Source organism: Zootoca vivipara, chromosome 6 (assembly GCF_965207765.1).
Source record: "Zootoca vivipara chromosome 6, rZooViv2.hap1.1, whole genome shotgun sequence".
NCBI classification, from domain to species: Eukaryota; Metazoa; Chordata; class Lepidosauria; order Squamata; family Lacertidae; genus Zootoca; species Zootoca vivipara.
Genome location: NC_142589.1, coordinates 94,836,351 through 94,864,255, shown reverse-complemented (window position 1 = coordinate 94,864,255; position 27,905 = coordinate 94,836,351). Strand labels below are relative to the sequence as shown.

At 47.4% G+C, this 27,905-nt stretch overlaps 1 protein-coding gene across 1 annotated transcript in view; it reads right to left on the bottom strand.

Moving 5' to 3' along the window:
* Window positions 1-4,459: 4,459 nt before the first annotated feature.
* The window catches only part of LOC118087557 (nuclear receptor ROR-beta), a 36,961-nt gene continuing 13,515 nt past the window's right edge, over window positions 4,460-27,905 (bottom strand). The window contains exons 2-10 of the mRNA XM_035120322.3: window positions 18,610-18,695; window positions 16,534-16,675; window positions 15,134-15,547; window positions 13,735-13,856; window positions 12,650-12,782; window positions 11,442-11,549; window positions 11,220-11,330; window positions 9,427-9,539; window positions 4,460-8,781 (exon numbers count right to left, since the gene is read on the bottom strand). Coding sequence (XP_034976213.1) covers window positions 8,620-8,781; window positions 9,427-9,539; window positions 11,220-11,330; window positions 11,442-11,549; window positions 12,650-12,782; window positions 13,735-13,856; window positions 15,134-15,547; window positions 16,534-16,675; window positions 18,610-18,695 — 1,391 coding nt within the window. The 3' untranslated portion in view covers window positions 4,460-8,619. The remainder of the gene's footprint in view (window positions 8,782-9,426; window positions 9,540-11,219; window positions 11,331-11,441; window positions 11,550-12,649; window positions 12,783-13,734; window positions 13,857-15,133; window positions 15,548-16,533; window positions 16,676-18,609; window positions 18,696-27,905) is intronic.

Here is a 27,905-nt window from a genome sequence, read left to right as displayed (position 1 = left end):
CCTCGGCAAACACCGAACCCGCGATCTGCCTTTGGGTGCTGGGTGGCCTCGGCGGGGCTCCTGGATCCATCTCCCGCCAGCCTGCCGTCCGCTCATAATGGGAGGTTCACATTTCAGACGCCGCTGTGCCATTGTATCGGCCGCAGGGAAGGCGAACCAGCCAGGTAGGGTTACCGTTGTCCCGGCCAACAACAGCCTCGGAAACACACAATCGTGCGCTCCCCTCCGCCCAGCTGGCTTCCTGGGCTGAGCTCCAGTGCTGGATTTACTACTACTAACAATAATAATAATTTTTTATTTATACCCTACCCATCATGCTGGGTTTCCCCAGCCATTCTGGGCAGCTTCCAACAAAATATTAAAATGCATTGGTCTGTTAAACATTAAAAGCTTCCCTAAACAGGGCTGCCTTCATATAAGTTAAGCAAGCTATAACTTAGGGCCCCACTCTCTTGGGGCCCCCCCAAAATTCTGGATTTCGGCATTTGAGAACCAAAACGTTTGAGAAACAAGGCGTTTGAGAACCAAGGTACCACTGGAGCTCAGCTGGTTGCAAGTTCGATCCCTGTTTGGGATGGCTGCATATATTTCTGGCTTGATAGTGGGCCTTGCAGGGGGTTGGGCTAGATGACCACCTGGGGTCTCTTTGCAACCTGACGTTTCTATGATGTATATGGAGCTCAGCCCAGGAAGCGGAGGGGAGCACGCGATTGTATTTCCGAGCCTATTGTTGGCCGGGGTGATGGTAACCCTATCCGGCTAGGTCAGCTTCCTTGCGACTGATACAATAGCCCTACGGCAGCGTCTGAAATTTGAGGACCCAGCTGCTGCAGGAGGCAAGGTAATTTTTCTTCCAATTGTTGTTTGCATGCAGGCAGTGGACCACAAGCTGAACAGGAGCCCACAGTGTGATGTAGCAGCAAAAAAAGCAAATGCTATTCTAGGCTGCATCCACAGAAGTCTAGTGTCCAGATCAAGGGAAGTCATAGTCCCAATTTATTCTGCCTGGGTCAGGCCACACCTGACCCAGAGTCCTGTGTCCAGTTCTGGGCAGCACAATTTAAGAAGGATGTTGACAAGCTGGAAGGTGTGCAGAGGAGGGCGACGACCGAGATGATCAAGGGTCTGGAAAGGAGGAGATTGAGAGGAGATATGATAGCCATTTTCCAATATCTCAAGGCCTGTCGCATGGAAGAGCGAGCATGCTTGTTTTCTCCCACTCTGGAAGGCAGGACTCGAACCCGTGGCTTCAAGTGACAAGGAAGGCGATTCCGACTTGACATATGGAAAAAACTTTCTGGCAGTTTTGTTCGAGCGCGGGATGGAAGGTTGAACAAAGGGAATTGTTTTTGCTTTGTTGTTTTTTAAATATAAAATTTCCGGCATGTCACGTGAGTCGTCTCGTGGGTATGTAAAAACCTGCCCTCCTGTTGTTTTATGGTGTAGTCAAAATAATGCAGTTTATCCTCTTCTTCTTTCCAGTTGTTTTAGCTAGTTGTGGCGGGTGTTTAAAGAATGTTTGATGAATAATGGTATAAACGAAATCCTAATGGCAGAAATAGACGGACCCGGCTGAAACGTAATTATGATTAAGAGAATAAAGAGTATATGAAATTAAGGGATAAAAAGAAATTCATAACTGTGAGATAAAGAGATAGGAAAATATAAATTACAGTGAGACTAACTGGAAGTTTATTACAGGTAGGTAGCCGTGTTGGTCTGAGTCGAAGCAAAATAAAAAAATTCCTTCAGTAGCACCTTAAAGACCAACTAAGTTTTTATTTTGGTATGAGCTTTCGTCTGAAGAAGTGTGCATGCACACGAAAGCTCATACCAAAATAAAAACTTAGTTGGTCTTGAAGGTGCTACTGAATGAATTTTTTTATGGAAGTTTATTGTTTATAAAAGAGAAATGGATGTATTAGATATGGAGAGTTTGTTTAAAGTTGTCTATTTGTGTAATGTATGTAGGTTTGTGCAAGGTTTGTTGTAAATACGTGTGTTCTTTATTTTAAACAATAAAAACTATTTTTAAAAAACCAAAATCATGCAGTTTAACTTTCAAAAAGAAACTGCTCCGCGAGGGAAACGATTGTATGTTAGTCATATTGCAGTTTCTAGAGAAGTGGTTTGTTACCAAATTTGCTAAGATGGTGGGCTCTCATTGCTTGGAGGTTTTTAAGCAGAGATGGAAATAAGCCAGCCTGAAACAGGCACAAACATCTTGCAAGCGCAAGACTGGGGGCTTTTCAGAGTTTCCGCAGTGGGTGGGGCAGAGGGTCTTCTGAGATGCACACGTATCGTTCTAGATTTGAGTCTGGATGATGCCTTGAGACTCCCCCAGTTCTTGGGGGTCTTGGACCAAGCGAGTGTTGGCAATAGACAATTCTGTATAGGGAAGTTTATTTTAATGTTTAATTTCTCAGTGTTTCTGTATACCCTGGATGATCATCTTCCAAAGCAACTCCTCTATTCCGAACTTAAAAATGGAAAGCATAATGCTGGTGGTCAACAAAAGGGGTTTAAAGACTGTCTCAAGGCAAATCTAAAAAAAATGTAGGATAAACACCAACAACTGGGGAACACTGGCCTGCGAGCGCTCCAGTTGGAGAAAGGCCTGGACCAAAGGTGTCCTGGGCTTTGAAGACACTCGAACTCAGGACACAAGGGAGAAATGTGCTAAGAGGAAGGCACACTTGGCAAATCTACACCGTGATCAACTCCCGCCTGGAAACCAGTGTCCCCACTGTGGAAGGACGTGTGGATCCAGAATTGGCCTCCACAGTCACTTACGGACCCATTGTTAAAATTGTGTTTATGGAAGACAATCTTACTCGGCTACAAGGGGTCGCCAAAGAAGAAAAAGAAGAATACCCTGGAAGCAGCCCAGAGTGATGGGCGTGGGGGTACGACAACAACAACAACAACAACAACAACAACAACAACAAACCAACAACAACAACAACAACCAAGCAACCAACCAACCAGCTTGTTTGGAAGAAGGGAGGGAGGGAGGGAGGAAAAGAAAAAAAAGGAACAGAGAGAAGGCAGGCAGGCAGGAAGAGGGAGGGAGGGAGGGAGGGAAAGAAAGAAAGAAAAAAGAAACAGAAGGAAGGCAGGTAGGCAGGAAGAAAAACAGAGGAGAGGGAGGGAGGGAGGGACCGAGGAAAATAAAGAAAGAAACAGAGAGAAGGCAGGCAGGCAGGCAGGCAGGCAGGCAGGCAGGCAGGCAGGCAGGCAGGCAGAAAGAAAGAAAGAAAGAAAGAAAGAAAGAAAGAAAGAAAGAAAGAAAGAAAGAAAGAAAGAAAGAAAGAAAAACAGAGGGAGGGAGGGAGGGAAAGGAAAGGAAAGGAAAGGAAAGGAAAGGAAAGGAAAGGAAAGGAAAGGAAAGGAAAGGAAAGGAAGGAAGGAAGGAAGGAAGGAAGGAAGGAAGGAAGGAAGGAAGGAAGGAAGGAGAATGGGAATGGTAGCTCTCTGGGCGGTTGGGGGGGACAGGGCGCCTCCTGGACCTAAGGACTCTCAGCACCACCCTTAACAAACTACATCTCCCACAATTCTTTGGGGGAAGCCACTGCTGTCAATCAAGTGGGACGCCAGCGCTTCCAATGGATGGCGTGAATGGAGCCGCCATGCGACACGCGTCCACTAGATGTCACTGTTTGCAAACAAAAAAAAATATCCCCCTCCCTCCCCCCCCAATTAAAAATACTATCAACTGGATAAATGTGATTCCCACCCCCACCCCCCCCCAAGCTGATAGTAGGCAATCCGTGTGACCTCGGAGCAGGCGCAAGAATTGCCGAGGAGAGAATCTTAGCATCACGAAGTTGGGAGGGACGCCCCTGGCAATCTAGTCTGACCCCCTTTCAAGGCAAGGCAGGAATCGCGGCTGAATGGGTGTAATGGTCAGAGGAGGGACTGTATGTTGGGATGAACCCCATTTTTGGTCCCGTAGGCTTTCATAAAGAAATCTCTTTACTAATTTGTCAGCGCCTAAATGATCTCGAGCGTCAGAACAACTTGGCCACAATAAGGAACTTTTGCCCATGGCATGACTATTTTCCACCTTCCCATTTCGACTCTCCAGCACCCTATCTGCATAACCGAGCAATTCCAAAATACAGACGTGCTTTGACTCTCGCAAGATTGAATGTATTGAACCACGGCTGGACTTGGGCGATTCCAACAGATGCCACATGAAAAACATTCTTGTAGAGATGGCAGTCCCAAATCGGTGGCGCATGCCCTTCTGGCTAAAGACTGGAGGAATGAGATTATTACTCCTGTTTTATTGTCCATTCCGGGTCACCCAGCCACTGCCCCAGTGTCCTTTCTCTGGGCAGATCAAGATAAGCAGGGGACAGCAAAGGTGGCAAGGTTTTTAGCTGGGGCAATTAGAATAAGATCCACTATTTGACTGCTGATTCAAAACCCTAAAATGTATTTTATATAATTGACTTTTTATTTCTATTCTTTGTATATCGTATTGTTGTTTTATTGCTATGGCCGACGGCTGACGCAAATAAAGATTCGTTCATTCAGACGTGGCTCCGTTTCCAGAGCGTGAGACTTTTCTTGATCTCAGGGCCGCGGGTTCGAGTCCCAGATGGGCACAAAATTTCCTGCTTTGCAGGGGCTGGGACCAGATAAGACCCTTCCAACTCTTGGGACACCCAGCAAAGGGCCCAGGAAAGGTAACGGAAGGTCCTCAGCACAGAGCTAAACCCGGGAACTCCCTGCCACAGGCTTTAAAAGAGGACTGGGCAGATTCACGGAGGAAAAGGCTATGGAAATCTCCCAGCTGGAATGGCTCTGCCCTGCCACCAGAGTCGGAGGCTGAGCAATGCTTCCGAATTTCAGCTGCTGGAAACCACAGGAGGGGTGAGCTGCTCTCGAACTCGGGTCCCGCATCTGGGTTGCCACAGGGCGCCGGACTAGTTCTTACAAGGAGGGGAAATGGCAAAAAACACACCAAACTCGTCCGTTTTCCTTTCCATCCTTCAAAAGGCTTTATTTTTGCTCGATCCATCCTTTCTCATTGTGCAATATACATCTCATCGCCCCACAGAATAGAACATCTCACCCAAAAGGTCCCTCTCCTTCTCGTTGTTTTAAGCACATTATATTAATTTTTTATGAAAAACCCATTTTCTCTCTCCCCTCCCCCCCATTTAAATAAATACTGTCCTTCTTCTGCATTTTGTTGTTGTTTCCAAAACAGTCCAGAGTCCCTAATAGGAAATGTAGGGCTTTATTTTCCCCCCCACCCCACCCCACTTTTCTTTAAAAAAATAGAAGTTACAATTTTACACAAAACATTCAATGCAAACAGAAGCGGTTCGTTAGGCTAAAAGAAAAACAAAAAAAATCCCAAGGTAGGTCTTTTCCAGAACACTTAAATCTCTGCGCGTGTATCTCTCTGTGTGTGTACAGTATTAGTGTTTTAACAGATAAATGCTTTCAATGCCTTTTCTCATTCGTCCGAAAACATAAAACATCAAAGCCCGCAACGGTTTAGATTCCTCTTTTTGCACCGACATTCACAAGAATAAATATATTAAGCAACTTTTTCCCCAAACACAGTGTGAGGGTTTCTAGAGGTGATAAATACACATCTAAGCTTCCTTTTTTAAAAAGAAAGAAAAAAAATACATATATATTTGTGTGTGTGTGTTTATATTGAGTCATTTATTAGCATACCATTTGGGTGGGCTGGGGGGGGGGAAAGAAAACTGCCTGTTTGGTTTGGTATCTCCCTTACCCCACCAGTCGAGCCCCCACTCTGTTTCAAGTCTATCCTCATGAGGACCAGAAGCTTATGTCGGTTTTGTTTCCCCAGACACGAACCTTATTGCTCAGAACGGGACTCTGGTTTGGGGATTCTTGTGTGCTAAGAAGGGAACGTGAGGGAGAAAAGCTACCGGTCCCTTTTATCGGGGGTCACCCCAACACAGCGACACCTCTCATTTGAACAACACAACAGGCCGATATACGAACCCTGTGTAGTCTTTTATTTATAAACCTCCGGGAGTTTTGAGCTCACGGGGAAAAGTGCATTTTTCAGGATGCAAGTATTATCACTGCCCTTTCCGTATCGCCAGTCAACAGGAAAAAAAAATCAGATTTATTATTATTTTTACATATTCTCTCTTCTCTCTCTCTTTGGGGATTGTCAAACACAACTCGAGGGGGGCGGGGGGAGGTCTCCTTCTCCAATCCGACCCACGAGCAAGCGAGTAAAGTGCATTTTGCAAAAGCATTGGGGAAGAGTCGGGATCCATCGCCCCGGATCGGTCTCTTTCACACGACGTCTTTAAAGTGCTTTCCCAAACTCATGGCGGATGAAATGAAGACACCCCCCCCTCCGGGGTCCTTCGCCACAACCCCATTCCAAAAACGGGTTCGCCGATTCCGTGGGGAAGGATAAACCGTTCCCCTTTCCCCTCGAACGCTGCTTCGGCCGACACATCTCTGCGGTGTTTGGGAACTACATTGCCCCGCAGCGGAAAAAACCCCAAACCCTTTTATATAAAAGCACCATGCTTTAACCTCCCAGGGCCTCTCCGACCCCGCACGAAAAATACATCTCTAGGGTTGCCGTAGCTCAAGAAAGTAAAAAATAAAATAAAAATCTGGACATATTGAGCTTCCTTGGGGGAATTCACCCCAAACTTCCTGGTTCTAAACTAGGACGTTTTGCTGGGGTTTTTTGATGTTCAACCCAGGATGCTATTTCCGCAATTTAAAATCCTGGACATATCCGGGAAAATCTGCACCTATCGCAACCCAAGTCCCAGGGCGTGACTCCTGTTTCCTTTTAAAAGGCCCAGAAGTGGGGAAATGGCCATACAGTGCTCCCTTGGTTCTCAAACACCTTGGTCCTCAAACACTGCAAACCCAGAAGTAAGTGTTCCGGTTTGCGAACCTTTTTCGGAAGCCGAACGGGCTCCGTTTTGAGTGCCACACTTCCATTTTGAGTGTTACACTGAGTTCTGTCGTGTTTTTGCTATTCATTTTGCGTTTTTCTTTTCGTGGCTTTTTTTGTTTTGTTTTTGTGACTGTGTGGAACCCAGTTCAGCTACTGGTTGATCGATTGATTGTGTGACTGCAGTATATTGTGTATCGCTTTCATTTTATGGATCAGTGGCCTCGTTAGATAGTAAAATTCCTGTTCAATTGCTGCTTTAGGGATTGTTTTTAAAAGCCTGGAACGGATTAATCCATTTTGCATTCCTTTCTATGGGAAAGCGCACCTTGGTTTTGGAACGCTTTGGTTTTGGAACGGGCTTCCGGAACGGATTCAGTTTGAGAACCAAGGGACCACTGTACTGACTTTTCGAAACAATGACCAGCATGCTTAGCGAGAAGGCAGGGGCTAGATCTGGTCACTGCCCCACGGCTGTGTCCCACTACCTTCTACTCAAAAGCAGCGCCGCGGTCCCAATTCTGCCCTGCGCTTTCACGGCAACGGGCCTATCAGGAGCAGGGAAAACACAGAACACAACCCGCTGGGTTCTCTATGGCTCGTTTTCCAGATTATCCCCCCGCACCCAAGAACAGAACCATGGGATTGCAGCGTTCAAAAAGGACCATGAGGGTCATCCAATCGAAAACCCCCACAAGGCAGGGATCTTGTGCCCAGGGTGGGACTTGAACCCGCGACCCCGAGATCAAGAGTCTTGTGCCCGACTGAGCCATCCTATCTTTGCATCTGGCAGTGGCAAGACCCTCCTGCCAATCGCCCCGTCCCTGAGAGGCCCTTTCCCCTATCATAATAATAATAATAATAATAATAATAATAATAATAATAATAATTATAATTATACCCCGCCCATCTGGCTGGGTTTCCCCAGACGCTCTATCCTGCTAGCAGCACTAAGTCTCTGAAAGGGAAGCGTCGGAGATTCCTGTTCCGTATATTGGCCATCGACCAGAATAAGAGTGTGATCGACTGGTCCCTGTTTTACGCCCCTTCGTTTACGCAGGAGGGTCCAGCCCTCCTGGTTTTTGTTTTTAGCTGCCCCATGGCGCTCAGAGAGGGGGGGGACCCCAGAGCAAAACGAAAGGCTACCACAATACGCTGCGGTGTCACAGATTTCCCCCTCGGCTTGAAGAAGTCCGCATCGGCCCCCATTTCCATCCGTGCCGGGGGGGGGGGGACGAGGGACCGCCTAATAATAATAATAATAATAATATCAGTACTATACAAACGGTTATGGAACCCGCAAGTTTCGCGGCACATGCGAAGGCGTGCTTCCGTGTGGATGTTGGCGTGCGGCAAATAAAAACGGGAGAGGTTAACACACAGCGCAGCTTCTTGCTTCACATTCATTTCGCAAAAAACGAAAAAGGGCCGTTTCCTTTTCCGAGCATCCGTCGAAGGTGCTATTACATTCAAGAGCGACCGCGGGCGGAAGGGAATGCGGCCCCGGAAAGGTCTTGCGGCCGGCCGCTGGGTTTAAAAACAAACCTCCCAGGTGGCGGTGGGCAAGGGTGTGTGTGTCCTTTTTCAAAATTAAAAAAAGAGATATTGTTATCCGTAACGCCCCACCTCCCCGTCTCTCGGCTCCGCCGTCCTCCAAAGTTTTAAAAGTTTTCTCCCTCCGGATTTGGGCCGTCTTAGCTCTCCCGGCCGCCGCTGTAGTGGAGCTCGGAGTTGAAGACCTCTTTGTAGAGAGGCGGAAAGTTCGTGGCAATCTCTGGGTGGATGAGGCGGAAAAACTCCAGCTTGTCCAAGTGCAGGTTGCAGATGGTCTTCATCAATGGGAGTTTGGAGATAATCTGTGGCGGGGGGGAGGAGAAAGGGATCATAGAATCAAAGCAGGACAAAGCCGGGAGGGAACCCAAAGGTCATCCAGCCCAACCCCCTGTAAAATAGGAGTCCGGCCCCCAGCCCCTGAACAGACCCCCAACTTTTTGGTTCGCAGCCAGATGTGCTAACCCTCATTGTGCCTTTTAGTCCATTTTGGTTTTTCTCTGTTTCTTTTTATTAAAAATACTTTTTTTAAATTAAGTTTTCACACTTTTACACATTTCATCTCTGACAAATTCAAACATTAAATTACAAGATTACTCTGAACCTTTGGACCTCCATGCCTCCCTCCCTGTTTTCTGCATCTTTATGCAGGTGGCTTGCAAGATAAAGCCTTAATTGAGTGTTTCCCAACCTTGTGCCTCCAGATGTTTTGGGACTACAACTCCCATCATTCCTGACCACTGGTCTTGCTAGCTAGGGATGATGGGAGTTGTAGTCCCAAAACATCTGGAGGCACAAGGTTGGGAAACACTGCCTTAATTAATCTAGTTTGCCTTCTCTCTCCTGTAATATTGGGGCAGTTTTTTCTGTTTCTCCCCATAGAGGAACCTTGAAACTGCCCCCTTCTCTGCCCCATTTCAAACATGCCCCTCTCCCCTCCCCACATTTACCTTTGAGAGCCTGTCTTCGTTGCCGTTTTTCTTCTGGATCTCATGTTGCAGAGCCAAGTAGATTTTATCCTGGAGCTTCTGCACCTTCTTGGACTCGGAGAGCCAGGGACGGTCTGAGGAACAAAACATCAGATTACTTGGGTTGCAAAACTTGGCCTGGAAAACCACACATGAAAGGAAGAACTTTCAAGAGCCATTATCCCGTTGAAGGCAGGGCACTCTCCTTCCTTGGAGGTTTTTAAGCAGAGGTTGGATATGGGATGCTTTAGCTGAGATTCCTGCATTGTGGGGTTGGACTAGATGGCTCTAGGGGCCCCTCTCAACTCTACCATTCAAAAATAATAATAACAGTTTATTTATACCCTGCCCATCTGGCTGGGTTTCCCCAGGCACTCTGGGCAGCTTCCAACAGAACATTAAAATGCAATAATCTATTAAACATTAAAAGCTTCCCTAAACAGGGCTGCCTTCAGATGTCTTCTAAAAGTCTGGTAGTTGTTTTTCTCTTTGACATCTGGTGAGAGGGCGTTCCACAGGGCGGGCACCACCACCGAGAAGGCCCTCTGCCTGCTTCCCTGTAACCTCGCTTCTTGCAGAGAGTGAACTGCCAGAAGGCCCTCGGAGCTGGACCTCAGTGTCTGGGCAGAAGGAGGGGGGTGGAGATGCTCCTTCAGGTATACTGGGTCTTTGAGGCCATTTAGGGCTTTCAAGGTCAGCACCAACACTTTGAATTGTGCTTGGAAACATCCTGGGAACCAATGTAAGTCTTTCAGGACCGGTGTTATATGGTCTCGGCGGCTGCTCCCAGTCCCCAGTCTAGCTGCCACATTCCGGATTAGTTGCAGTTTCCGGGTCACCTTCAAAGGCAGCCCCACTTAGAGCGCATGGCAGTAGTCCAAGCGAGAGATAACCAGAGCATGCACTTTGCAAGATCAGGCGAAAGGGCCGCATTCCACACTGAACCTTTAAAGTCCTTCTTTCCTTAAAAATATTTCCATCCCGCTAAATCCTAAAATTTGCAACGTTCAATAGAATCATAGAGATGGAAGAGACCACAAGGGCCATCCAGTCCAACCCCCTGCCAAGCAGGAAACACCATCAAAGCATTCTTGACATATGCCTGTCAAGCCTCCGCTTAAAGACCTCCAAAGAAGGAGACTCCACCACACTCCTTGGCAGCAAATCCCACTGCCGAACAGCTCTTACTGTCAGGAAGTTCTTCCTAATGTTCAGGTGCAATCTTCTTTCTTGTAGTTTGAATCCATTGCTCCGTGTCCGCTTCTCCGGAGCAGCAGGAAACAACATTTCTCCCCCCTCTATATGACATCCTTTTATGTCATTTAGATAGAAACCGTGCAACGAAAGCGTTTCAAAAAGGTTAACCACAAACATCCATGAGCTTGCGATGAACTCTCAATAGACAAGTTTTCAGCAGCCTTGCGAGTCAAAACGTTTTGGCTCCCAAACGCCGCAAACCCAGAAGTGAGTGTTCCGGTTGGCGAACGTTCTTTGGAACCCGAACATCCGACGCAGCTTCCGATTGTGTGCAGGAAGCTCCTGCAGCCGACCGGAAGCCGCCTGTTGGTTTCCGAACGTTTTTGGAAGTCAAACGGACTTCCGGAACGGATTCCATTTGCCTTCCAGAGTACGACTGTCGTAATAAATGCTAGGTGGTCATCTGCCGGCCAACAGCCAAGGACTAACTCTGCTGGGTCAAACCAATCGGTCCAAATTGCTCAGCACTCCGACAAGCCCCCTTCTCGCCCTCTGTTCGCCGCGGGCGAGCTGCTCACCTGGAGAGAGCAGGACGGCGGCCGTGAAGAGCGCTACCTCCTCGTCGGAGAGCTGCAGCCGGCAGAGATTCCTCCCCAGCTCAAAGATGGCGTTGACGAGGTCGTCGCAGCCTGGGGCGAGAGGAAAAGCAGAAGGGTTGGGTCGCTGGGAAACGCAGTCTACATGTCTCGACGGGCTTTCCTAAACGGAGCCAGATTCCTTCTCCCACCCCTGATTCTTACCGAGAGACTTGAACATCTGCATCCCGGCGTATTTCCCCGCAAACAGCACCGTGTTGTTCAGCGGGTTGAAGGCCCGTATCATTCGGATGAGGAGGACCTCTAGGCAGCCTGACGCAGAGAGGAAACGGCAGCGGAGGAAGAGGCAAGGAGGAGGGAGGAGGAAAGGTTTGGTTGTCCCCCAGGTAGGGGCAGCATTGGGGGGGGCAGCAGGGGGGAGGTTGGCGGGCAGAAAGGAATGCAGACCACAAATCACAGGAATTGAACCCCCAGGGGAAGGAAGAGGCGGAAGAAATCAGAACGAGGCAGATTTTGTTTGGGAATAAAGGAATGGGAAAGAAGGAAGGAAGGCAATAAAAAGAAGTTTAGACTCTACGAATGTTTGTTTGTTTGTTTATCTAATTGATTTACAGGCTATAAAAAAGAACTCCCCAACTGGTCCACATTAAAACTCTAAAAAGTATATCATAAAAAACATTTATTCCCCACTCCCATTCATTTTATTTATGTTTATATCCAGCTATCCTCCCAGGAGCTCAAAGTGGCTCCTCAAGGTAAGTAGTTCTTTACCTGTATGTACACATCCCCTCCAACATTTCTCCCGTGAAAATAGGGATGTCCTATTCCATCCCCTCCAATGTTTCTCCCGTGAAAATAGGGATGTCCTATTCCATCCCCTCCAACATTTCTCCCGTGAAAATAGGGATGTCCTATTCCATCCCTTCCAACATTTCTCCCCTGAAAATAGGGGCGTCCTATTCCATCCCCTCCAACATTTCTCCCCTGAAAATAGGGGCGTCCTATTCCATCCCCTCCAACATTTCTCCCCTGAAAATAGGGGCGTCCTATTCCATCCCCTCCAACATTTCTCCCCTGAAAATAGGGACGTCCTATTCCATCCCCTCCAACGTTTCTTCCCTGAAAATAGGGACGTCCTATTCCATCCCCTCCAACATTTCTCCCGTGAAAATAGGAACGTCCTATTCCATCACCTCCAACGTTTCTTCCCTGAAAATAGGGACGTCCTATTCCATCCCCTCCAACATTTCTCCCCTGAAAATAGGGACGTCCTATTCCATCCCCTCCAACATTTCTCCCATGGAAATAGGGATGTCCTATTCCATCCACTCCAACATTTCTGAAAGCTATCCATGGTTTGCAATAAGCGGGCGCCATTGTCGAGACTTGCCAGTCCATCCGCCAGCCCTCACCTGCTTTGAGAAGGATGATCTGGTCGTTTTGACAAAGATCCATGAAGCCATCAATGCGTTTGGCAAATTCCACGACATACTGGATGGCATTGGAGATCTGGACCGTGCACTCGTGCCACATGGCCTCACAGCTCTGCACGGGACATGGAAAGGAAGGTGTGTGGGGGGAGAGGGTCAAACTCTGAGGCCCCAACAAGTCTCTTCGGCACCTCCAGCGCGGGACAGTTACAATGGAACCTCCTTGTGCAAGAGCAGTCTACCTCTGCTGGGGACAAACGACGGAGAGGGCGGCTTTCTCCACCCCCCTCCCCTGCCCCCTGGGTGTATTGGTCATGCCAAATCGACACAAAAGCTACACTTTATTACACTAATTATTAATATTCAACTATCTGACGTTTAGAAGACATCTGAAGGCAGCCCTGTTTAGGGAAGTTTTTAATGACTGATGTTTTAATGTGTTTTTAATCTTTTCTTCAAAGCCGCCCAGAGTGGCAGAGGGAAACCCAGCCAGATGGGCAGGGTATAAATAAATTGTTGTTGTTGTTGTTGTTGTTGTCTTAGGGCATCAGAGGGTGAGGAGCCTCTAAACGTGGAAAGAGATTAATCTCTCCAAATGATTTCAGTTGGTTTTAGTACTTTAACTTTTGTCTTTTTCAAAGCGCGGCTGCATTTGTTTGTTTTTTAATTGATTTTACCGTTTTGTAAACCGCTTTGAAGGTTCTTCCTCTCTCTCTTTTTACAGTCGAGCAGTGTGTACATTTTATGAAATAATATAAAGTAGCCACCCCAGCAGGGTTTGGAAAAGGAAATGGGAATGGAAAAGAGGCATTGCCGCTCCAATTTGACAATAAATGATCCAAACGCACGGAAATCTCGAAGATCACGTTTTCTAATTTAATTACGCTTTCTCTTGGCTATCATTGGATGGCAACTGAAAGTTTAATTAAAATTGTTATCATAAAAATGCCACGGTTTGTGGTCCAATGATGAAAGGAACTTCTGGCGCCGGAGGGCGGGCATGGTTGCGGCGCTTAGTCGCCCCTGAGCACCCTCAGCTTCGCCAGAGGCGAGCGGCCGGCACGTACCTTGCTCTGCATGTTCCGGATGTCTTCCTGGGAGTGGAGCATCCAGGCCAATCTTTTCAGCTCCTCGCCGGTGTACTGAGACGTCTCCAGGTGGGATTTGACCACGTTCTGGGCCAGGCGTTCTGCGGAGGGAAGGCACACACAACATCCGTCAGGATTTCTCCCCCTACGACTCTGCCATACCGACCTCCCGAGCCACGTGCAAAAAATCATTTTATTTTATTTTATTTTTTGCAAAGAAATCGGACATTCCTAATGCTATTGCATGTCAAATTGGCAAAGCACAATACTGAAACCTAAAGATAGCCTGATGCCAAAGAAAGATCTCAAGACATCCTGGGAGAAGCTGTATTCAGAGTGTGTCTGGTGTAGACAAAATTCAGGGCAGTGGGTTAAGAGCCGATCTAACTGATCCGCATCATGGTCATGTCCGAGCCCAGAACCCGGAGCACAAAAACCGAAGGCAAGTTTTTTCCTTGCAAATCCAGATTTCAGCACAGTATCCCTTTGGATTCTGACCCAAGTCAGACGCGAAAACTTCTAACTGAAGGGCAGCTGCCCAGTATTATCTGCTATTGCATGTCAGAACACTTGGGGGGGCCCTAGTGCTATTGCATGTCACAACCTGGCGCACAAAACCTGACGGCAATTTTTCCCCCAAATCCAAATTTCAAATACCATTTACTATTGCATGTCAGAGCACTTTGGGAGCCCTGGCGCCGCTGCATGTCAGTTGGGTGAACTAATGCCAGTGTACTGGAAGAAGCAAAGATCTCCAGTGTCGAAGCGATGGTTCTTCAACATCAACTTTGTTGGACTGGTCATGTTGTTCGGATGCCTGATTATCGTCCTCCAAAGCTACTACTCTATTCCGAACTTAAAAATGGAAAGCGTAATTCTGGCGGTCAACAAAAGGAGTTCAAAGACTCTCTCAAGGTAAATCTTTAAAAATGTAGGATAAACACCGACAATTGGGAAACACTGGCCTGCGAGCGTTGCAATTGGAGAACAGCCTTGACCAAAGGTGTCGTGGGCTTTGAAGACACTCGAACTCAGGACGCAAGGGAGAAATGTGCTAAGAGGAAGGCATGCTTGGCAAACCCTCACTGGGATCAACTCCCGCCTGGAAACCTATGTCCTCACTGTGGAAGGACATGGGGATCCAGAATTGGCCTCCACAGTCACTTACGAACTCATTGTTAAAACCGTGTTTATCTTACTCTTACAATCTTATCTTATCTTACAATCTTACTCAGCTACGAGGGATCGTCAGAGAAGAAGAAGCATGTCAAACGGTCAAAGCGCAAATCTCGGAACGCAAAGGTAACCTGTGCATTGGGAACGGGGCGAATCTGCTTAAAACTCCATCCTTGGCGATCGGATGGCCCCGCGTACTCACCGATCTCTATCCTGGAGACGTCCGAGGCCAAGGGTCCGCCCTCGAGGGAGCTGTGGGGGAAGAGGCTGGGCTCCAGCATCAGCTCGTAGATGGACTCCTGCTTGATGAGCTTGGCGTCGCTGACGTCGATGCTGGACTGGTCCGGCGATGGCTGGGCGGACGTCAACAGGTCTAGGTTATAGTAGCCGCCGCTGCCCTCCGGGGTCAGCGGGAAGTCGAAGAGGAAGCCGTCTGACAGCATGGAGATGTCATCCAGTTCGGACACCCCGCTGCTGACGCTCGTGGTGTAGACCCTCGACAAGGTCTCTGCCTCGTCCTTGGACCCGCCGCCCTGCTCCTGGTTCTGCTGGTGCTTCTGGACCTCGGCGTAGAGGGAGTCCCTCTGCTTCTTGGACATGCGGCCAAACTTGACCGCTGCGAGACCACCGGGTGGGGGGAAGAAAGAGAGAAGGAGGAGGAGGAGGAGGAGAGGTCAGCGTGGGGCTGAAAACCGGTCAAACCGTGTCTGAGCACAGCGGGCCTCCCGCAAGCGGGCTGCAGAGACCCCTTCCCTTCCCCAGGGGAAAAAAAATCAGGGTTCTCCTCTGGGCCAACAAGCTCTGAGTGGATGCCCCCTTCCCGTCTTCCAGCTTTCCGAGAGTTTCTGATTGGCGGCTGCAAGACGCAGGACTAAATGATCCTGCAATCATGCTTTTGTTTTTTGCAATATCGGGGTTTGAAGATGGAAATAATACTGGTTACTAATAATAATATTAATAATATTAGTTAATAATAATAATAATAATAAGATTATTATTATTAGTAGTAGTAGTTTTAGTAGTATTATCAGTGCTTTTTTCAGGGGGGGGGATGCAGGGGTACGCATACCCCTAAATATTTTGTGCATCAATCTGACTTGTAGAAGACATCTGAAGGCAGCCCCGTTTAGGGAAGCTTTGAATATTTGATGAATTATTGTATTCTAATATTTTGCTGGAAGCCTCCCAGCCAGATGGGCAGGGTATTTAATAATAATAATAATAATAATAATAATTACTACTACTACAACTATTATACTTTTGTCCATTTGCTGTACTTATTTCCCCCGATTTGAACTACAAAACGGTGGTTTTCTTGAGTCGAAACGCGAGTATCCCTAAACATTATTTTCTTTTAGGGAAAAAAAGGACTGACTGTTATTACAGTATTTATCTGACTGCATTGACCCAGCCACTCTGGGAGGCTTCCAGCATATATAAAAACATAATAAAACATTATAGGTGATAAAGCAGAATTTTAAAGGAATGAATATGACATTGCAGCTGCAGAAAACAGAGAGCTCTGTACACCCTTTGACACTTCTTTATTTTCTCCCCTTTCTTTCCCTCCCCCTCCCCCTGTTTCTTGGGTTGGCGACTCACCATCGCGAGACATGCCCAGCGCCAAACATTTCTGCAGCCGGCAATGCTGGCACCTGTTGCGGTTCGTCCGATCGATGAGGCAGTTCCTCTGCCGCGAGCAGGAATAAGTGGCGTTATTCTGTTGGCTTCTGCGGAAAAACCCCTTTGGGAGAGAAAATGAGGGTGGAATTGAGGCCGTCGGCCGACACAGAGGAAGCTGTAGGGATTGGGGGACGAGGGGGAAAGAAGATCCAATTCTCTTTGCATTTAGAGGAGGGCACCCACTGTTCAAAACTCCGAAAAACCACGCCCAACTAGCCTTTAAAATCTGCACCTCTCCGAATTTTCCCGGCGCAGGTTCTCCAACCCAAACAGGTATAAAAACCCCGAAAGATGTATTAGCAAAAAGCATACATAGATTGGAAATAACAGAATGCACAACATCTCAGGGGCAATAACTTGCATGTACATTGGTACCTTGGTTCTCAAACGCTTTGATTCTCAAACTCCGAAAACCCGGAAGTCAGTGTTCCGGTTTTCGAACGTTTTCCAGAAGCTGAATGTCCGAGGCGGCTGTCGGCTATTGTTTCCGGGGCGCCTGCCCCAATCAGAAGCCGCGCCTTGGTTTCCAAACATTTCGGAAGTCAAACAGACGTCCGGAACAGATTAAGTTTGGCACTTTTGTTTTGGCTCTTTAGTTTGCGTTTTTGTTTTTGAGGCTTTTTTGGTTCATTTGTTTTTGTGACTGTGTGGAACCCAGTTCAGCTACTGATTGATGGATTGCGTGACTGCAGAAATTGATAAAAGCCCCCCCCCCATCTAAACAATGACTGTCAACAGTGCAGGTAAAGAAAAAAAATTATTTTAATTTTTATCATCTACAATACTGCCTTGTTTATTTTATAGTACAGTACAGTCGTACCTCGGGTTACAAACCGCTTGGGTTGCGAACACTTCGGGTTACGAACTCCGCAAACCCGGAAGTGTATTCGTCGCGCGCGCGTTCCGCGCATGCGCAGAAGCGGTGTGCGTGCTTTGCACATGCGCAAAAGCGAAAATTGCAAAAAAACACGCTTTGTGCATGCGCAAAAATGGTGCTCGGTTTGCGACCTTTTCGGGTTACGAACCGCGACCGGGAACGGATCGTGTTCATAACCCGAGGTACCACTGTACATTAATTCTTGCTTTCATTTTATGAATCAATGGTCTCGTTAGATAGCAAAAATTCACATTAAATGGCCGTTTTAGGGGTTGTTTTTAAAGGTCTGGAACGGATTAATCCTTTCTGCATGACTTTCTATGGGAAAGCGTGCCTTGCCTTTGGAACGCTTTGCTTTTGGAACGGATTAAGTTTGGGAACTAAGGTACCACTGTATTAGTAAAAAAGCATGCATAGACTGAAAATAAAAGAATGCACGACATCTCAAGGGAAACAACTTGCATGTACAGCTATGGTCGAAATTATTCGACGCCCCCCCCCCTAAATTGCAAATCAGTTTGATTATCCAAATTTACAGGCTGCCCGCTGTTTGCAGGGAGCCAATCCAAGCTGCATTTTCAGCTGGATTTGGGGAAACTGCACAATGCCTCCATGGATTTCGTTTGATTTCCTCCTCGTAATCAGCTGAAAAGTCTGCACCTTTGGACCTGATTTGCAACGGGCGTTGGATAATTTCGGCGGCGACTGTATGTGTATGTCGGGAGCAGCATGCACTCAGGCGATGGCAAGCTTTTGCGAGGACTTTACAAAAAATATATTATTGTACGCTTCTTTTCCTCTTCCCCCCTCCTGGCTTTTTCCTTTTGTGCCGTGCCTTTTGCATCGCAAGGCTGCAAGCAGGCGTGGCCTTGTTTGTCATTTAAATATTGTACAAGCCTGCTCTGGGTTGTTGCTGGTTTTTTGTTGTTAAGAGCAGAGAGAAAAAATGTTGCTATAAATAAGCAAACACTTTGAGGGGTGCAAATTTTGTGTGGGGAACTGGCTTGGTTTGGCAGCTGCCATTTCGCCCCTCTAAATCCCTCTCTCTCTCTCTCTCTCTCTCTCTCTCTCTCTCTCACACACACACACACACACACACACACACACACAAAACTCACTTTGCACCCTTCGCAGGTGATCACGCCATAGTGGATTCCAGACGACTTGTCGCCGCATATTTTACAAGGAATGACCTCGATTTGCGCTGGGGGAAAGGAAAAAAGAAAAAAGAAACAGAGAAGAACCACGTTAATTTTCCACCTTGGGAATTATGACAACAACAAATGCATTTTTGAAAAGCTGCAGTGCAGGCGAGCATAAGTTTGGGGAGAGGGTCTCTTCCCCAACCTTCTTGCATTCGCATGTTTCGACAGGAATCAACAGGGAGCGGATTCGTATTTTGAGTTACGCCGTTTCATAGAACCATAAAATCGTCGAGTTGGAAAAGTGAAAATCCAGTCACAAAAGTTGTTGAGCATTTTTTAGTTTTGTTTTTGCAAAATTTCCCTCCGCCCCCCAAGTTTTTAAGCTATTTTGGGACATGGCAGCCCATGTCAGATTTTGGCGGCTTTCATTAAAAACAGCTCAAAAAACCATTTCCCCTTTGACAAGATTTCGCAAAAAAAGCCAAAACTTTGTGTTTCCGAATTTTCCTTTTTTGAAATATGACAACCCTTGGCTGCCCTCTTGCCTGGTCCATCAGGCCTCTCTTATGTCAAGTCCCGCCATCCCATAATGGCTGCTGGGAGTTGGAGTCTCCTGTTTCATGTTTCCAAGGAGCAGGATTTGCATCCAGAGCGACCGGTTAGGGTGTTGTAAATTACAGGCAGGGGGAAACAAGTAGAAGCGGGACGTCATCGCCCAAGGGTTTCTTATTATTATTATTTTAGGGTGGGGGGGAGTCCTGAGGTTTTGCTGTGGAGCCAGGCTCCGGCACACAGGCTCTTCTGAGCGCGTCCAGAGTGCCTTCCCCTCGCCACGAGAAACTGCACACCACGTGAAAGTCCTTCTGAAAACCGCAGAGAAGATTCCAGCCTCAATGCAGGGAGAAATACTTTCCACTCGGGCGTAGCTTGTTGTCGAGCGTGAGAGTGAATCATTCCGAGAAGGAAGTGTTGAGAGATATATATAAATATATTTAAAATCACTGTCTCTTCCTCCTCTGCAAAGAAAGCTTCCTATTATGAGATCCTTCCGAGCTGGCCCTGCCGTTGCCTCGGCGACATCATTCTGCGCAACGCCGCGCGCCCAGTTTGCAGGCGGCAAAACTGAGGCAGGAAAGGAAAGCCCGCTCTCTGGCCGCTTGAACTCTTTTTCCCAGCGGGGGGCAAACCTAAAATAATGCCGCAAAAGAATTTTTTTCACGGTGGAGAAGTCCGTGCATACCAAATGGAACTGGTCCTGAAGAAGGCCATCTTTCTCCTCTGTTTGAGTACCTTTGAAAGTCCCCCCCCCAAGTGTTTTATGACTTCTCTGATTTTGTAGGCGAGGTGGAACTGGTCTGGGACCGAAATAATAAATTCATTCATTCAACGGCAAAGAGGAATTATTTGATTATATACAATCATAGAATCCTAGAGTTGGAAGAGACCACAAGGGCCATCCAGTCCAACCCCCTGCCAAGCAGGAAACACCATCAAAGCATTCTTGACATATGCCTTTCAAGCCTCTGCTTAAAGACCTCCAAAGAAGGAGACTCCACCACACTCCTTGGCAGCAAATTCCACTGCCGAACAGCTCTTACTGTCAGGAAGTTCTTCCTAATCATGTTAAGGTGGAATCTTCTTTCTTGTAGTTTGAATCCATTGCTCCGTGTCCGCTTCTCTGGAGCAGCAGAAAACAACCTTTCTCCCTCCTCTATATGACATCCTTTTATATATTTGAACATGGCTATCATTATATAGAATTAGCTAGAATGACAGATGCAATCCAAACAAAAATTTCAAAAGGAATGGCGAAAATATAGAGAACACTTTAAAAAGCCGTGCCCTCGAATTAATACTTGGACTTGTTTTGATTAACTTCTACAATAAAACTATGGTGCAGAAGCTGGAAATGGAAAGGAAAGGAAGTAAAAGTGAAATAAGATGGAAATGGTTTGCCAAAAAATGAAAATAGAACCGTGTTGAGCAGGCATCCCCAAACTTCGGCCCTCCAGATGTTTTGGACTACAATTCCCATCATCCCTGACCACTGGTCCTGTTAGCTAGGGATCATGGGAGTTGTAGGCCAAAACATTTGGAGGGCCGCAGTTTGGGGATGCCTGGTGTTGAGGATGGAGGAAGGAAAGAAGAACTGAAATCTTGTATGACAATGTGTTTTGCTGTTTTATTTTCATTTTATTTTTTTCTGTTCTTTACTATTTCTCTGTTCACTTGCACAAACGTGTAGGTTTGTGCTATAAACTACAATAAAAATGTAAGAAAACCAAAGGAACACAGACACCTGCTCGGCACCATCCGTTTCCCAACCTATCCCCCCAAGCCTCTGTTGTTTTTGTTGTTACCAGAGGCCTGAAACTTCCTCCGGGGTTATATAACCGCCATCTGCTAAACATATCACTGACATGTGGCCAGGATCCGGGGAGGGAGAGTGGGGCTGCCCAAACGAGGCTCAACCATTGGCTCCCGGCCCCCAGGATCGTTGACTCACGGCTCGGTGCCGTCGGCCCGTCCGCCAGGCTTGCGCCAAAGCACGCACCAAGTCACCCTGTCCTACTGACATACTTTCCTCTGCAAAATAAAATAAAATAAAGAAAGCAGTTGCGTAACAGGGATGCATCAATCAGCTCCCGAAACAGTGGGGAGAGGAGGGGCAGCTTGCAAATACTTGAACATTTCGGCGTGCGGAAAAGCACCCCAGGGGGTGGGAGAGGTCAAAATGCTGTTCCAAGCGCTGGAGAAATTAAGAATACTTTTTTTAAAAAAAAAGATGCACGGGAAACAAGGCGGGCTAAGGAAAGGTAAACGGAGCCTCCCTCTCAAGGCGCAGTCTACCTCGGGGAAGCAGGAAAAAAAGGGCAGCACTCGTGACAAGCCGGTGGGACTCTTGCCAAGACGCGGATTCCCGGACCGTCTGCAGGCTGGATTTAGAAGGGGATTGGGCCGGATCCGGGGGCCCCGGGCCTTAGTTTCCCTACCCATCACCTAATTCATAGGTATCTCAAGCCATTTGCACATAACAAAATGTGTATTTTATCAACGCAATTGTTGAACTGAAATACAATTAAAAAGAAGTATATTAATAGTATGGAAGTATGGAAGTGAGAGCTGGACCATAAAGAAGGCTGATCTCCGAAGAATGGATGCTTTTGAATTCTGGTGCTGGAGGAGACTCTTGAGTCCCATGGACTGCAAGAAGATCAAACCTCTCCATTCTGAAGGAAATCAGCCCTGAGTGCTCACTGGAAGGACAGATCCTGAAGCTGAGGCTCCAATACTTTGGCCACCTCATGAGAAGAGAAGAATCCTTGGAAAAGACCCTGATGTTGGGAAAGATTGAGGGCACTAGGAGAAGGGGACGACAGAGGACGAGATGGTTGGACAGTGTTCTCAAAGCTACGAACATGAGTTTGACCAAACTGCGGGAGGCAGTGGAAGACAGGAGTGCCTGGCGTGCTATGGTCCATGGGGTCACGAAGAGTCGGACACGACTAAACCACTAAACAACAAAACAACAATATTAATAGTGAGATTTGGGGGCGTGTGCAAGAGAGTGGGGAGCTAAACTATAGCTTGTTTAGCTTCTACGTAAATCCGGCACTGGGCACGCCCAAGAAGGTTCGTTGGCAGCAGGCAGTGCCCTCGGCCGGCTGCGGTGGATGAGCCGCATTCCTCCGGAGCTGGCACAAGCAGCCGAGGGCGTGCCCGGCAACTCACCTGCGACTCATCCTCCTAGCTCTCACTTTGCCTCATCCTTCTCTCTCCTCCCCACCCGCCAGCAGAAAAAAAAAAAATCTGCACCGATCCTTCGCCGCAGCTGTAAACAAAGGAGGGTGGAGATCTTATGAGATGCAAACCTCTTGATCATGGGTATGCAAACCTCTTGATCATGGGTATGCAAACTAAGGCCCGGGGGCCGGATCCGGCCCAATCGCCTTCTCAGTCTGGCCCGCGAATGGTCCGGGAATCAGCATGTTTTTACATGAGTCGAATGTGTGCTTTTATTTAAAATGCATCTCTGGGTTATTTGTGGGGCGTAGGAATTCGTTCATTTCTCCCCCAAAAAAATATAGTCCGGCCCCCCACAAGGTCTGAGGGACAGTGGACCGGCCCCCTGCTGAAAAGGCTTGCTGACCCTGCTCTCAACACCATCTGGGAGTGCCAGCTTGGCCCCACGAATGTGGGCGCCCGGGGTGCCACGCAGAGTGCATGGCCCTGGCACTGAAATTTGTGGGTGCCTGGCCCCTTCGTGGGAAATTTTGTGGGTGCTCGGGCACCCGGGGCCCCAGGGAGTTGGCAGCAGGGCAGGTAAAAATCAATCAGATTTTTGTAAAAAATTAAATCGGACTTTTTAAAATTTAAATTGGATTTTTAAAATAAAATGCTTTTGGAGGAAAAATGTTTTTAAATATTTTCTATTTAAGTTACGTTATAGTCTAAAGGGTATTCATGAGGAAATAAGGATTTGTATTTAAGTTTTTCATGTGTGCTAAAACTCAGTCTAAGTTGTTGTTGTTTAACCACATCAGTTAACAAACATGGGTATACATACTCTATAATGTTATTGTTTTAGTTAAATGAATTGTTTAAGTTGTTATCAAGGAAATGATGGTTTTTCTCCTTCCAATAAAGTCCAGTGGAAAAGCTGTCGCTGTCCGAATATAAACCGTTAACTTATTAAACCTCAGAATGATGTCATCATTATCTGTCTATGCCACGCTTCCTCAACCATGGCCCTCCAGATGTTTTGGGCCTACAACTCCCATGATCCCTAGCTAGCAGGAACAGTGGTCAGGGATGATGGGAATTGTAGTCCAAAACACCTGGAGGGCAGAGTTTGCCTATGCCTGGTTTGGGGATGCCTGATTTAAATCAAGTCTTACTGACTAGCGATTTAAATCGTGATTTAAATCGATTTGATTTAAATCAAATTCACCCTGGTTGGCATGTATTCCCAAAACCACCCATTTCCCAAACTTCTATTCCCAAAATACAAACACGTCAAACCCGGAAGCGCGTCAACCCCCCCCTTTTTTTTAGATTTTCGGAGGCCCTACTGGCAAAATATTTACTTTCTTGGGCTCCTTGATCACTGTAGATGGTGACAGCAGTCACGAAATTAAAAGACGCCTGCTTCTTGGGAGAAAAGCAATGACAAACCTAGACAGCATCTTAAAAAGCAGAGACATCACCTTGCCGACAAAGGTCCGTATAGTTAAAGCTATGGTTTTTCCAGTAGTGATGTATGGAAGTGAGAGCTGGACCATAAAGAAGGCTGATCGCCGAAGAATTGATGCTTTTGAATTATGGTGCTGGAGGAGACTCTTGAGAGTCCCATGGACTGCAAGAAGATCAAACCTATCCATTCTTAAGGAAATCAGCCCTGAGTGCTCCCTGGAAGGACAGATCCTGAAGCTGAGGCTCCAATACTTTGGCCACCTCATGAGAAGAGAAGACTCCCTGGAAAAGACCCTGATGTTGGGAAAGATGGAGGGCACTAGGAGAAGGGGACGACAGAGGATGAGATGGTTGGACAGTGTTCTTGAGTCTGACCAAACTGTGGGTGGCAGTGGAAGACAGGAGTGCCTGGCGTGCTCTGGTCCATGGGGTCACGAAGAGTCGGACACAACTAAATGACTAAACAACAACAACACTGGCAAAAGCGCAACCTTGGGTGACAACCTGTTTTGGTTTACGAATGGACCTCCGGAACGAATTTTGGTTGTAAACCAAGGTACCGCTGTACTAGGTTAAAGCAAAGCAACGTACAGACTTAGAGAAAAGCAAAGGGTTCTAATTGTGGGACTTTACTTTCGGAAAACGGGAATCTCACACCAAAATGCACGCACGGGGCAGAATTTGTGCCGGAACGCCGGTTAATTTCGTTGAACCTAAAAATGAAAGAAAAGGATTGCCAACTGATGTGGAAATCAGAAGAGGAAATAAGATTGGGGACTGGGGGAAGAAATTGAAATTTACGTTATGTCTTGGTCCCCTGGTGTATTTAATCGAAAATTGATATATTAGCTCAGAAGGATTTAAGATCTTGACACCTGTCAGTCAGTCTGAGCTGTATGGAAGGAGGTTTGGTTGGCACCCACATTGCTAAGTTTTCCGTTTCCGTTGAGAATGCAACCTCCTTTCCCCCCGAGACTCGGACACATAACATGCTGGAACCCCCAGAATGCAGTTTATTGTTTTTAAAACAGATTTTTAATGTCTGGCAGCTAGCATCACTACAACACCCCCTCCGATGTATGGGCACAGCGAGGTACCCATGCCTGGAAAAAAATAAAATAAAATGCAGGTGGTGTTCCGTAGGCAACACATTCAAAACTTAGGAAATTTATTTTAAAAACCGGTCATTATTCCTGTTTGCAGGGGTCCTTTCGCACTGCGTAAAGAGTGGAAGCACGCAACTGATTTTAACGCGCAATCGAAATAACGATACGAGTTTAAAAGGGGATAAAGGAACGCTGGGTTTCCCCCTCCCTTTTTTTGCATAAAATAAATGATATTTAGTGGAATACACAAGGAAGGTTTCAAAAGGGGAAAGTTATCTTACCTAAGTAAAAAAATGTTCCCAAACATTATCTGTATTTCAATTGTATAGATAACATGCAACATAATTTGTTGCTGCTGCCGCCGTTACTTTGTTTTTTTATTTTGACCAAGTAATAAAAATAAATAAAATAAAAATAAAGGTAACATTGGCTTTCGCCACACCGCCCAGGCACCCAAAAGAACAACCTGATGCTGACTGCAAGTGGAGGGGAGGGAGGGAGGGAGAGAGATGCCCAGAACAGCAACTCATGCAGAGACACAGCAGGAAAACTCCTCTGGAGGTTTTGGCACAGATCTTGGTGCTGGGCGCAACGGGATCCATTGATTGGTCCAGAGAGACACAGCAGAAGGGGCCTGCCCTCAGAGAATGAGGACAGGAAGCTGTCTCATACGACCAGCCCCCCAGGTGTTACCCCCTCTCGACTTCATTAAACAGGAAGCGACGGGAACCCAGGGGAGAGACACAACGTCCTTTCCGTTTCTGCGGTGGTGCCGTGGTTAATTAAGCAGCTGAAATCTTGGGGGCAAATGAGGTCCCCGGCCCACAATGCTTTGCAGAGGATGCGGTCGATGCCACGGAATGGGGGCAACCCCAGGGAGGAAGGAGGAAGCTCCAATTAGGATCTGGACCCCTGCTTACTCGCCGAAGGGGGAAACCGACGGGGATCCGGGAAGGCGAGAGCCAAGGGGGGGGGAGAGAAGGAGCGGTGTCCCAGCCAGGGCGGAAGAATGACTTGGAGCCCTGTTGGTTCCTGAGGATGACAGCGCTTCTCTGTAGCCACACCCACACCACGCCCCAAACCCTGCCCACAAGGGGATACGCCCCCTTTTGACGGGTACCACCAAAGCGATGCTTGCATAATACACGGAAACTCCACTTATGGACCAAAGGCGTGCTGGATCAGGCCAGGCAGATTCCTCCAAATGAACTGCAGAATTGTAGAGTTGGAAGGAGTTGGGGCGGAGAAGCAAGACACACAGGCTGAGGTTTGAGACGAACCGGGGTTAGGAGAGAGACAAACCAGGGTTAGGGGAGAGGTGAACCAGGGTTAGGGAGAGATGAACTAGGGTTAGGGGAGAGACGAACCAGGGTTAGGAGAGACAAACCTGGGTTAGCGGAGACAAACCGGGGTTAGGGGGAAGATGAATTGGGGTTAGGAGAAATGAACCAGGGTTAGGAGTTTCAGCAGAAGGAGGATGGTGACAAGGAAATGGAACGGAGAAGACAGAACTCTCTGAACCTGGGCACAAAGGCATGGACTCAAGATTTGTTATATAAGGAGGAGGAAGCGGGGGAAAGGGGGTAGAGGCAGAGAAGAGTTGCTTTGAGAGATGGGTGGGGCATTGGAGGCCGTAATCCCATAGAATCACACCTGTGCCTTCTGCAGGAATAAACTGAATTTCTGCACCCAGGAAATCCCCCCCCCCCGGCATACAGAAATCCTGAAAACCTCATTGCTTCTCTCGCCCCTTTTCCCTTCCTGAAAAGTGTGGCTTCGGCCAGACTGGGAATGACACGCTTTAACTTTCCTTTTGAATCATGTTTCTAGACCTCAAGTGTCGCAAATGTCTCGTTTCTGCCAAACGAGCAGTGTAAATGCAGCAAGGCCGCGAAGTCGAACTGCCTGAGAGCCTGCTTCTCTTCCCTACCTCCTCTTCTGGGGTTCGATGCGGCGCAACCCCATAGGGACTAGAAACTTGGTTTTGAAGACGAAAGTGGAGATTCCAAAAACCGCGACGTCCAAGTGTTGGGTGGCAAAGCATCGAGTGTCCCCAACATATTGACAACGTTTCATGGAATAACATAAGGCCAGAGGCTTTTGACAGTCTCCGCCTCCTCCTCCACAGACCTTGGAGATAGCTCAGAAAGTAGAAAAACGAGATTCTCCATCTCATTGCAGTGGGGTTGGACTAGATGACCCCGGGGTCCCTTCCCAACTCTACGATTCTATGGATTCACCCAATTCTCTGCAAAAGCCATCAAGCAGCAGGGAGTTCCACAGCTCGATGGACGAGTCCTTCCTTTTATCCGTCCCGAATTTTCCAGCACTGATGTCCAAGACATCTTGGGGTTAGGAGAGAAGGAGAACAGCTTTTCTCTCTCTCCATGGCAGGCCTCATTTAATAAGCTTCCTGAAATGTCAGATTATATATATATATATATATATATATATATATATATATATATATATAGGTAAAGGGGCCCGTGACCATCAGGTCCAGTCGTGTCCGACTCTGGGGTTGCGGCGCTCATCTCGCTCTATAGGCCAAGGGAGAGCCGGCGTTTGTCCGCAGACAACTTCCGGGTCATGTGGCCAGAATGACTAAGCTGCTTCTGGCGAACCAGAGCAGCAAACGGAAACACCGTTTACCTTCCCGCCGGAGCGGTCCCTATTTATCTACTTGCACTTTGATGTGCTTTCGAACTGCTAGGTTGGCAGGAGCTGGGACCGAGCAACAGGAGCTCACCCCGTCGCGGGGATCCGAACCGCTGACCTTCTGATCAGCAAGCCCTAGACTCTGTGGTTTAACCCACAGCGCCACCTGGGTCCCATATATCTATCTATCTATCTATCTATCTATCTATCTATCTATCTATCTATCTATCTATCTATCTATCTATCTATACACACACACATACACATACACATACAGATACACACACACAAAATTAGTATATGCAGTTTACT